The following is a 12,875-nucleotide window of genomic DNA, read 5'->3' on the forward strand; positions in this document are numbered from 1 at the left end:
TCATTTGGTGTATGGAATGAAGTAAAGGTACATATATATGTAGGACTCTGAACCGCGATGGTGCTCCGAACCGCGATGGTCATGCTGATGTGCGATGGTTTGACGCTGAAGTGCGATGGTGGCATTGTGACGCTATCTTGTTGATACCTACGCCGAAGTGCGATGGCAGTGACGCTGAAGTGGGATGGACTACATAAACTATATTTTCAATGCTTTTCATTTCGAAGTCAATTTGTTTGTTAGAAGCAGTTTTTGGGTTTTTAAGTTAATAAAGGGCTTATATAGATATAAGAAGATGTGGTATAAGTGCCAATGAGACAACTCTCCATCCAAGTCAAAATTTATAAAAGTAAACCATTATAGGTCAAAGTACGGTCTTCAACACGGAGCCTTGGCTCACACCGAACAGCAAGCTATAAAGGGCCCCAAAAATTACTAGTGTAAAACCATTCAAACGGGAAAACCAACGGTCTAATCTATATAAAAAACGAGAAACGAGAAACACTTATGAACCACATCAACAAACGAAAACTACTGAACATCAGATTCCTGACTTAGGACAGGTGCAAACAATTGCAGCGGGTTTAAACGTTTTAATGGTACCAAACCTTCACTTTTATCTGAAACAATAGTGTAACATCCCAACATAGAAAGACACACTATAAAATATCAATTGAAATGGCTTAACTCAACCAAAAGACATATTAACACCAGTGAATATATACTGAACAAATAAATTTGATCTATGATACAATGTAAAAACAAAATAAATAAACTTATACACCTTTAATACTTCGGGAAATGGAGTGTGATCGCGGGAGAGGGAAAAGTAAACCTTCTGTAGCGGATTTTTTTTGGAAATCTACGAGATTTTTTTCAAGCTACGTACGAAGGAGCGTGGCATTCTCTAAATACATACGGGTCCGCAGACTCTTCTAATATAACGGTAAACGAGGATCTCGTGAGAGGAACAAAGTACAGATAAATGTTATCTCAGAATTATGTCCACATGCAGAAAATCAAAGAGGACTATCGTTCATTTTGTATGCAACTGTAACAAATGACATATATAGACAATAATGAATGCTAATCTATATACCAACTATACTGCTCATAATAATTGCACATCTGTAGATTTTAAACTAGCTATCACGCGTCATATAGACCATCGCACATCAGCGAACGGACCATCACACTTCGGCGTAGACCATCACACTTCAGCGTGACCATCGCACTTCAGCATCCCCATCGCACCTCCGAGTCCTACATATATATAGATCTCTGCTTGGCAGGGTTCATCTGATTAAGACCTATTTTTAAGCTTTCATGATTGTGTCTGTATTGCAGATACTTCAAGCTGCAGGTCAACCATTTTTATACGACCGCAAAAATTAAAATATTTTTGGTCGTATATTGGTATCACGTCGTTGTCGTCATCATCAGCGTCGTCCGAAGACAGATGGTTTCCGGATAATAACTTTAGTATAAGTAAATAGAAATCAATAAAATTTTAACACAAGGTTTATAACGACTAAATGAAGGTTTGGATTGATTTTGGGGGTTATGGTCCTAACTGTTTAGGAAATAGGCGCCAAAAAAGGAGCCCAAATAAGCATTTTTGTAGTTTCCAATGTTTGATTACCTCCCTTACACTGCTTGTAAATTATGTATTAAGAAATGATGATTGTCTTGAGGTAATTAGCTGTCAATTTATTTTAAGCAGTTACTATTAATTAATATTAATTTTAGCCATAACTATGTATGTCATTTTATATTTTAAATCTTTTGTGATGTATTTAAATGGGTAATTATGGTTGCAAACTCCATCAGAAATTTGAATTGAGATACTGACCATATCTTGAGGGAAAGAATTTTTTTTGGAATAAGGGAAAGAAAAGGGGGAGGTGAAAAAAAATTGGAGGGGGCGGGACAATTTTTCTCATTTCAGATTTTCAGAAATTAAAAGAAAATTTCTTCAAATATTTTTTTTGGGGGTTAATATGCAACAGCATGGTGTTATGCACAAAAGCAAAAAACCGTGGTAAATTTTTTTTTGGGGGGGGGGGGGGAGGGGGGGTCAATTCGCAACAGCATAGTGTATTGCACAAAATAAAAAATTGAATATAAATTCAAATCATATAACCAATTTGAAGTTCTTTGACTACAGTTATTCTATGTCAGAAACCTATTATGTGTCAAAAATTTAATTACAATCCAAATTCAGACCTGTATTAAGTGAGAATATTGTGTCCATTTTGGCCCCAACTTTTCAGGGTTGGACATCTGCTCAGCGAAGCAATTTATTGCCTTTAAAATTATTGAAAGATATACATGTCAGTCTTGCAGATTTTTCTGACCTTGACCTCATTTTTTGGGTTCATTGCTTTATGTTAAATTTTCTTGATTAGGTCTATTTCTTACATACTAAAAGCAATAAGTCAACTATAATCAGAGTATGGAATGATTGAAACGAGTATAAAGCCGCCTTGCATGATTCATCTGACCTTGACTTCATTTACATGGATCATAGATAAAGTTAATTTTATGTGAGACTGAAACGAATATTTAAAAACATTTATCTTTTGACTTTCCAATATAAATTCAGTCATGATCTGTCACCAGTGTAGCATGATAACCATGAGTACTATTTATACATTTGTTGCCCATAATCCCCAAAATTGATGTTATTCAAATGTATGGTTAAGCAATATAGTAAAAACATGATATATATTTCAGAGTCTGCTCAAGCTTCACATACAATCAATACTGCTACCGAATCAGGTGCACCAAATGACACTACTTTTACCGCATCAGATGCACCAAATGTCACTACTGCCATCCCATTTGGTCCAGATATAGGTAAGAAGTATGAATGTTTGATACTGTAAAGTGCAAAAGTTTTTGCCAGCAGAAAACATACTAATACATCCACATGATGTGGTCTCTAGTGAATACCCTATCTTTTTATGCCCCTGCAACTTAAAGTTGGGGGGCATATTGTTTTACCCCTGTCCGTCCGTCCGTCCTCCCGTCTGTCCGTTCTGTACATCCGTCTGTCCGTCCCATTATGTGTATATAGTTATTCAGCCTAACTCCTCCTACAGTTTGAATCTTAGGAAGTTTTCACTTTGCTGGCTGTTTGTACATATATTGAAGGTGTACATGTGGGCAGGGTTTTGATTTTTATTCATATTTTCTCTTTTGGGAGATAGTTGAACTTTGTCATTTTTTGGAGTATTTACACTACAAAAGTCAAAAAGTCTGAAAAGACCAGTTTTTGTCTGAATTTGCATGAATTTTTACTCAACATTCTTAATTTGTCTGAATAATTTTTAAAAATTCTTGACATAGTATGAACTTGTCTAATAAGGTTCTTGATTTTTCTTGACAAGTGTCTTGACAGTATGAACATTGTCTTAAATTTTCTCGACTTTTCCTGTATCATCTGATAAGAGTCTGGATTAGTCTCGACCAATTCTTGACTGTCTTAAATTTGTCTCGATCTGTCTTGACATATTCTTGACATTCTTAATAATGTCTGAATATGTCTTGACACATTCTTGACAGTCTTAAATATGTCTTGACACTATCTCAACAGTATAAATTTCGCCTGAAATGTGAACAGACTTATTCTGCACTGTTTATGACATTCTATTGCTATTATATACTCCTTTTTATTATGGCTAAACTAAACTTTGAAGAATCAAGGATTAATTTGGTATAGTAAGATACCCTTTTGGTGCAACTAAGTTGGAATACCCTGAATAATCCCCCATGTAGTTTAATTTTGATTTATTTTTATTAAACATTTAAGTAATTGTTTTCACTTGGAATATAAGTCGAAGGTATTGACAAACAGCATTTAGATTTTTGCCGTTCGCAAAACTGCCAGTCAAATTTGCTTTACTAAAAATGGTGTCTTGTATCTCTTTTGGACCCCACAATTCATCTTTTGGGTTTGTGTGGCTAAAAAAAGAGGGGGGGGGGGGAGGGGCTTTCGTTTAGGTCAAAGAATTTGTTCCCATCTTATTCATTTTTTAGAACAACCCAAAAACATTTTTTATTCAAATTTAAGTGTTGAATTTTATAATTTTTTATCAAAAATATATATTTGTGATAACTCCTTCCTGAAAAGAAAAAAATGTTTAGATCTTTATTATGCATGTCTGTTTGAGAACCATTTCATAAGACCGATGATTTCTATAGAAATCATTGATGGGACCCATTATAAATACATTTTTTTTATTATTCCTGGAGTAGATAATAATTTTCTTTTAATCTTTGGGAATTATTCAATTTGTTTTTATGTGAAAATAATTAACTTCATAATTTTGATGAAGAAAATCCATTGTTTTCATCAAAATGATGATTTTCATTTTCATCTATCAACAAACTTTTTTAATTGTAGTGGCATGGTCGGTCAACTGATAAGGTACAGGTAAAGCAATAACTTCTATTTGACAGTTGCGTGTACTCTGGGGTGTGGAATACCTTAATTTTATGGGGAACATCCTGTCCATGTGTAATACTTAATATATTCCAACAGATGACATTACACAAATTTTTCTTCTGTTAAATGAATGATTTGTATATCATCATAATTTGCTATTTATATAAACCACATTTTGGTATAATAATTATTTACCATATCAACATTGAATATTATGAATGTAGAATGAAATATGTCTACAGTATGATTGGTTTGAATCATTTAATTTATAAGATTTAGGAATCGAAATTTGTAATTATTTAAAAACCCACATTGAAATTGTTTTATATCAACACACCCATATTTGAATTATTTTATACTTTAGATTTCATAGCCATATTTGCATTTGTAAAAATATTTATATACCCAAATTTTCAATTATTTTACATGCGCAACTTTTATTTTTGTTGTAAAGAAGTGTAACTTGAAACAACAGTATATCATATAAAGAGAAATAAAGATTAAAGTTATATCATGAATATTGGTCATGATTTGTAAAACTCAGAACTGTCAAGTAAATTTAAGACTAGATTCAAAATGTTCAGAATATGTCAAGCCATACTGAGAAAAAATAAGAATGTGGAGAATATGTCGAGAAATTTCAAGACAGTATTCAAATGTCAAGAATTTGTCAAGAAATTTTAAGACTATATTCAGAATGTCGAGAATATGTCAAGTAAATTTCATACAAATTTAATATAAATGAGAATTTGTCAAGAAAAATTAAGACACAAGTCATACTTTTGGAGAATGTCGAGTAAAAGTTCATGCAAATTAAGACAAAAACTGGTCTTTTCAGACTTTTAGACTTTTGTAGTGTTCCTTGCATAAGAGGAGCGTTTCCAGATAAATCCTCCTACAGTTTGAATACTAGTAAGTTTTCACTTTGCTGGCTGTTTGTACATATATTGAAGGTGTGCATGTGGTCAGGGTTTTGATTTTTGACGAGCCTGCGACTTTTGTCGCAGAAAGCTCGACATCGGGATAGTGATCTGGCCATGGCGGCGGCGTTAGCTAACTTATTAAAAGCTTTATATTTTAGAATCTAGAAGACCTGGATGCTTCATACTTTGTATATAGATGCCTTATGTTACGAAGTTTCCGTCTGTCATATGTCTATTGTCCTTGACCTCATTTTCATTGTTCAGTGACTACTTGAAAAAAAAGTCACCATTTTTTGTAATGTTAATTTCTTTCTTATTATGAGTAATAGGATAACTATATTTAGTATGTGTGTACCTTGCAAGGTCTTCATGCCCGTCAGACAATTTTCATTTGACCTCGACCTCATTTCATGGATCAGTGAACAAGTTTAAGTTTTCGTGGTCAAGTCCATATATCAGATACTATAAGCAGTAGGTCTACTATATTTGGTGTATGGAATGATTGTAAGGTGTATATGTCCAACTGGTAGGTGTCATCTGACCTTGACCTCATTTTCATGGTTCAGTGGTCAAAGTTAAATTTTTGAGTTTTGGTCTTTTTTCTAATACTATATGCAATAGGTCAACTATAAATGGTGTAAGGAAATATTTTATGATGTACATGTCAGTCTCACAGGTTTTATTTGACCTTGACCTCTTTTTCACGGTTCATTTATTGGTGTTTAGTTTTTATACGCCTGTTTACGGGGCATATTATGGTATACCGTTGACCGTCTGTCCGTCTGTCTGTCCGTCCGTCGTCAACATGTCGGACATTAACCCAAAAACGCTTTAACCAATTTGCATAAAACTTTGTTGAATTGATTATATCTATTGACGTGAGCTTCCTTTTGTTTTTTATAAATTTCAGATTTTTCGTTTCCGAGTTATGGGGTTTTATTCATTAAAAAAAGGGGGATTTTCCAGTTTTCAGACAATTACTCAAGAATGCTTTCACAAACATGCAAGAAATTTTGGTGAATTGTTTATATCTATTGACATGAGCTCCCTTTCGATTTTTATAAATTTTAGATTTTATGTTTCCGAGTTTACAGGGTTTTATTCATTAAAAAAGGGGGGATTTTCCATTTTTTTTGGACAATAACTCAAAAAATGCTGTCAGCAATTCTCATGAAACTTTGTTGAATTGTTTATATCTATTGATGTAAGCTCCCTTTTGATTTTTATAAATTTCTAATATGACATTGAGAATTAATTGAACTTTATTTGTTTATAGTCTGACAACAGATTTACTAAGTATTGCGCAATGTATTGCACAACAGCAAGAAATCTTTAATAAATTCAATTCATATAACCAATTTCAACTTCTTTGACTACATTTATTCAGAAACCTATAATATGTCAAATATTTAATTACAATCCAAATTCAGACCTGTATCAAGCTTGAATATTGTGTCCTTTTTTGCCCCAACTGTTCAGGGTTGGACCTCTGCGGGCGAATCCAGCTGCGCTCAGCGAAGCAGTTTATTGTGTTTTGGTCTGTTTTTCTTCAACTATAAGCAATAGATCAACTATATTTGATGTATGGAAGGATTGTAAGGTGTATATGTCTGTCTGGCAGGTATCATCTGACCTAGACCTCATTTTCATGGTTCATTGGTCAATGTTAAGTTTTCATGGTTAAGTTTGTTTCTTAGATACTATAAGCTATAGGTGAACTATATTTAATAGATATATGAAGATGTGGTATGAGTGCCAATGAGACAACTCTCCATCCAAGTTACAATTTATAAAAGTAAACCATTATAGGTCAAGGTACGGCCTTCAACACGGAGCATTGGCTCACACCGAACAGCAAGCTATAAAGGGCCCCAAAAAATTACTAGTGTAAAACCATTCAAACGGAAAAACCAACGGTCTAATCTATATAAAAACAAGAAACGAGAAACACGTATGAACTACATAAACAGACGACAACTACTGTAATCAGATTCCTGACTTAGGACAGGTGCAAACATTTGCAGCGGGATTAAACGTTTTAATGGTACCAAACCTTCTCCATTTTCTGAAACAATAGTATAACATCACAACATAGAAAAACACACTATAAAATATCAATTGGAAGGCTTAACTCAATCAAAAAACGTAAATTAACACACAATGACTGAATAAATTTTACCTGTGACACCTGAATGCAAATACACAGTTAATAAAAAATTACAAGGGATAAATAATTAAAGTCAAAAGTAAATAAACAGGTTTAAACAAAGTTAAAGTATGATATCACTGTGAAATTTCAAACAATTTATAGAAAATCATCACTATTGAAGAAACCTGCGTCATATTATACACAGGTAAATGAAAATAATTTTGTTAAGTATACTTCTTCTTCTGTGTGTATAAAATCTTCCGTTTAGGAATACCAAGAAATTTATGCCTAAATTGATTGTTAGGTGTACATGTCTGTCTGGCATGGTTCATCTGACCTTGACCTCATTTTCATGGTTCATTGGTCAATGTTAAGTTGTCTTGTTTAAGACTGTTTCTTAGAAACAATAAGCAATAGGTCAACTATGTTTGGTTTATTGAATGATTGTAAGGTGTACATGTATTTCTCGTTTGGTTTATCTGACCTTGACCTCATTTTCTTGGATCATGTTAAGTTTATGTGTTACTTGTAGTAAAGCTTTGTATTTAGGATTATCAACATAAAATCAGTGGTTAGTAAAGAAGGCGAGACATTTCAGCGTCTGCACTCTTGTTATTGATATTTGCTCTTTTGGGAGATAGTTGAACTTTGTCATTTTTGGGATATAAGCGGTAAAATGTTATAGTTATTTTAAAATAACACTTTGCATCTGCGGGGGCATCAATTGTGTCTCCCAGACACAATAATATCTCAAAGAAAGTCCTACATTGAATTTGTTATAATACAGTTACTTCAGAGTGGAGTGCGGGGCATCACTTTGTCTAGTTCTTTTTTATAGTTATAGAAAAAATATTTCATGAAATAACCAGTAGTACAGAAAACTGTTAGGAAACATGGTCTCTTTAACTGTCATGACAACAACAGCTATTAAATGTTATATGATACAAGTTTTAACTTTCCAAAATATATGCTCCTACCCTACAATCTTGTTTGATTTTTATCTGCTTTGTTGAATTGAGTTGTTTCCCCTGAGCCTAATGTTATTGTGTTGACTTAACACCTAACATTCATTTACCTTTTTTACTTTTATCCCTTGCTATCAATAAGATCTAATACATGTTAGCACTATGCATAGTAGTTGTGAAAATAATTTTCTTTGCTAATAAAGAAATTCATCATACAAACATTCTGTGTTTATTATTAAAGCTGTGCCGATTGCTGGATGTGTTATAGGAATTGCACTAGTTACATATGCAGGATATAATGTCCTAAAATGGATACTCAAAAGGAGAAGGCAACAAAGGGAGTAGAAGACAGAAGAAGAAAAAGACGATTTGCTATAGTGTGATAATTGTAGGTCTGGATAATTGATAGATAAGTTTAAGAAGAAGTGGTATGATTGCAAATGAGAAAGCTCTCCATCAGCTAAAGTTATTAACCATAGGTCACTGTACAGCCTTCAATAATAGATGCTGTGATGATTTAATGATTTCTTGGAATATCTGTGTCATAGATCATTATGGATTAAATCTTTGACTTCTTTTGATTGTCCTAATGGTATCTTCTTACTTTTCTTCAATTTGTTGAATATCTTGAGATTTTGAATTGTTGGTTTGACACCTAAAGGTCAAAATATAGTCTTCAACAATAGGTAAACATCCATACTATTCTATATGGCTCAATTTCACTTTGTTTCTGTCTTTGTATTTGACGTCCGTTAAACTTTTACAAAAATGTTCTCCTCTGAAACTACTGGGCCAAATTAATCAAACCAAACTTGGACACAGGCATCATAGGGGTATCTAGTTTATAAAAAAAATCAAATGAATCTTGCTATCAAACCAAGATGGCAGACATTGCTTAAAATAGAACAGATGGGGGAAGTGCAAGTTTTGTCTATTGCTTTGAAAACTGCTGTAATATGAGAAAATCTTACAGGGGCAGAAATGTGCAGAATGTTGAGCTTTACCTTTTATCCACATTACGTCTAAACTGTCAAAAGACTTTCTATTAGAGTTATTGTCCTTAAATTACCTTCTTTTTTTAGCTCACCTGACCAACAGGGCCTATTGAGCTTTTCTCATTACTCGTCGTCCTTTGTCCTCCCTAGTTGTTGTAGGGCCAAGTGAGCTTTTGTCATCACTTGGCGTCTGTTGTCCTTCTCCCTCGTGGTCTTCCATTGCCATTGTTCGTTAACCTGTACGTAAATCATCTCTTCTGAAACTACTTGGCCAATCGGAACCAAACTTGTCTACAATCATCATTGAAGTATCAAGTAAAAAAAAATGGATAGCTTTCAACTGACCCATATTTTGGAAGCTCATCCCCGATGTTTCTATACCTACCAGGGTCATCAAATAACCTGTAATTTCGACATTTGACCTGTTTTCATCAGTATTCTTATGCCCTTAGACTAAGTATAAAATGTTATAGATTTCATACGTGATTTTCATTTAAAATACATGTACCTGCAAACTTCTTCATGGACAGGAAGTTCAACTAGCTTTGTTAACTCAAATTAAGTGACCCATTCAGGGCATGGCTTCACTTGACAGCTTTTGTAAAAGTTTCATTACTACTTCCAATGAAATGCTTACTTTATGTATGGCCCCGCAACAAAGTTATTATGGTCATATAGTTTTTTCCCTTGTCTGTCATTCTGTCATTCTCTCATTCAGACATTCCATCATTTCCTCATTCTGTCATTCCATCACTCCTTCATTCGGTCATTCTGTCATTCCGCACACATCATTATACGCTATTTTTTTCTAAAAGCCTTCAGATATTGGGCTGATTTTTTGTATGCGAGTTAACCATGATGAGTTACAGTCAAGTTTAAGTTTCGTTCTGCTCTGCTAATTTTTGTCGAAATTATGGGCTTTGGACTTTGATAAATTGTTGAAAATCACAGTTATAAGGACTTTTTTGTTCTAAACGCCTTCAGATATTGGGCTGATTTTTGGAATGTGAGCATGGTGAGTTAACCATGATGAGTTATAGATCAAGTTTAAGTTCCGTTTTGCTCTGCTAGTTTTTGACAAAATTACGGACTTTGGACTTTGATAAATTGTTGAAAATCACAGTTATACAGATTTTTTTTAGTCCCCTATCGACGAAGTCGAAGGGGACTTTAGTTTTGCACTCTGTCCGTCTGTCTGTTTTTCCATCCGTCAGTCCGGCAAATCAGTTTTCCACACTTTTTTTCTTCGTGTCTGAAGATATTGATTTGATATTTTGTATATTGTTTTATCATGACAAGTTGCAGATCAAGTTCAAATTTTGTTCCAGTCTGATAATTTTGTGCAGAGTTATGATCCTTGGACTTTGAAAATTCAATCAAATATTTAGTTTTCTGCACTTTTTTTCATCATGCTTGAAGATATTGATTGGATATTTGTTATATTGTTTTATCATGACAAGTTACAGATCAATTTCAGATTTTGTTCAGGTCTGATAATGTTATGCAGAGTTATGGTTCATGAACTTAGAAAATTTAAACAAATAATCAGTTTTCCATACTTTTTTTTTTTCGTCAAGCTTGAAGATATTGATTGGATAATTGGTATATAGTTTTATCATGACAAGTAACAGACTAAGATAAAAGTTTACTTCTGTCTGATGATTGTGTGCAGAGTTATGGTCCTTGGACTTAGAAAATTAACTTAAATAATGTTTTCACACTTTTTAACCGGATTTTCGATGAAAATATCGGTTATCGATTTGGGGATGTACGGCGGGCGGGTGGGCGGTTTTTGTCCGTGCATTTACTCATGAACCGTTCAACCAAAGCTTTAAAAATTTTAATATGTTGTTACTGACAACAAAATGGAGGTCAAGTTCAATAATGACGATTTTGACTTTTACCGTTCAAGAGTTATGGTTCTTGAAAGATTGAAAAATGGCGTTTCTAGTCGTGTCCGTGCATTTACTCATGAACTGTTCAACCAAAGCTTTCAATTTTAAATTTGTTGTTACTGATGACAAAATGGAGGTCAAGTTCAATAATGGCGATTTTCACTTTTCCTGTTCAGAAGTTATGGTTCTTGAAAGATTGAAAAATGGCGTTTCCAGTCATGTTGTTGCATTTACTCATGAACCATTCAACCAAAGCTTTTCAAATTTTTTAATGTTGTTACTGATGACAAAATGGAGGTCAAGTAGGATAATGATGATTTTCTCTTTTACCGTTCAGGAGTTACGGTTCTTGAAATATTGAAAAAATGGCGTTTCCAGTCATGTACTCATGAACTGTTCAACTAATGCTGATTAAATTTTAATATGTTGTTACTGATGACAAAATGGAGGTCAAGTTTGATATTCAAGATTTTCACTATTTCTGATCAGGAGTTATAGTTCTTGAAAGATTAAAAAATTGAGTTACGGTTCTTGAAAGATTGAAAAATTGTGTACCATAACTCGGAAACGTAAAATCTAAAATTTATAAAAAACAAAAGGGAGCTCACGTCAATAGATATAAACAATTCACCAAAGTTGTATGCAAATTGGTTGAAGCATTTTTGAGTTAATGTTCGACATGTTGACCACGGACGGACGGATGGACGGACAGACGGACAGACAACGGTTTACCATAATACGTCCCGTAAACGGGCGTATAAAAAGTTAAAATTAAGATAAAATAAGTTGCAGATCTATATAAGTATGTTACAAATGAAAGAAAAAATATTGGGAACTATCAACTATATATATAAAGTTTGATTTTGATTTATACACTAAGTGATAAGATAAAAGACACATCTGTTAATTGTCAATGCAATCACCCAATTATAATATGAGTGACAGATTTATTGGAAAACTATTGATTATATTTGATTATAATTTAAAAATAAATATAACATCATATCACTTTACATCATATCTAATTTTAGAGTCTATAGTTAAATCATATTTAATTTTAGATTTACATTATTGGTTCATGGAAATAAAGTTTGAGTTATTTCCATTTGAACAGAAATGGTTTAACTAAGAAGTATTTCATCAAAAAATGAATTCTTGGGGTTCTTTGATATGCTGATTCTAGTAATGTACTTATATTTTGGATATTGGACCATAATAGGTAAATGTTCAATTTTAAATTTTTCAGTTCTTTGACCACATTTATTTTGTGTCACAAACCCATTCTGTATCAAATATTCAATCACAATTTAAATTCAGAGCTGTTTTAAGCTTAAATGTTGTGTCTATACTTGCTCAACTGTTCAGGGTTTGACCTCTGCAGGAAAATCCGGTTTGCTGTCTCTCTGACAGCCTCTTGTTTTATCATGCTGGAAGATATTGACTTGATATTTGTAATATAGGTTACACCATGACAAGTTATAGATCAAGTTAGCATTTG

At 33.2% G+C, this 12,875-nt stretch overlaps 1 protein-coding gene across 13 annotated transcripts in view; it reads left to right on the top strand.

Moving 5' to 3' along the window:
- The window catches only part of LOC127699812 (uncharacterized), a 211,962-nt gene that overhangs the window by 25,748 nt on the left and 173,339 nt on the right, over positions 1-12,875 (top strand). For 8 of the 13 annotated variants that reach the window (XR_007981239.1, XR_007981238.1, XM_052203215.1 and 5 more), the window contains exon 3: positions 2,737-2,859. The exons of 3 other annotated variants lie outside the window; for them this stretch is intronic. Coding sequence is in view for 6 of the 10 variants with exons in the window: in XM_052203215.1 (XP_052059175.1) it covers positions 2,737-2,859 (123 nt within the window). In the remaining 4 variants the exon portion in view is untranslated. Of the gene's footprint in view, positions 1-2,736; positions 2,860-8,728; positions 8,876-12,875 lie in introns of all 13 variants that reach the window. 2 more of the 13 variants (XR_007981228.1, XR_007981237.1) reach the window with 1 other exon arrangement.

The sequence above is a fragment of the Mytilus californianus genome, unplaced genomic scaffold (genome assembly GCF_021869535.1).
Source record: "Mytilus californianus isolate M0D057914Y unplaced genomic scaffold, xbMytCali1.0.p SCAF_1, whole genome shotgun sequence".
Lineage (NCBI taxonomy): Eukaryota > Metazoa > Mollusca > Bivalvia > Mytilida > Mytilidae > Mytilus > Mytilus californianus.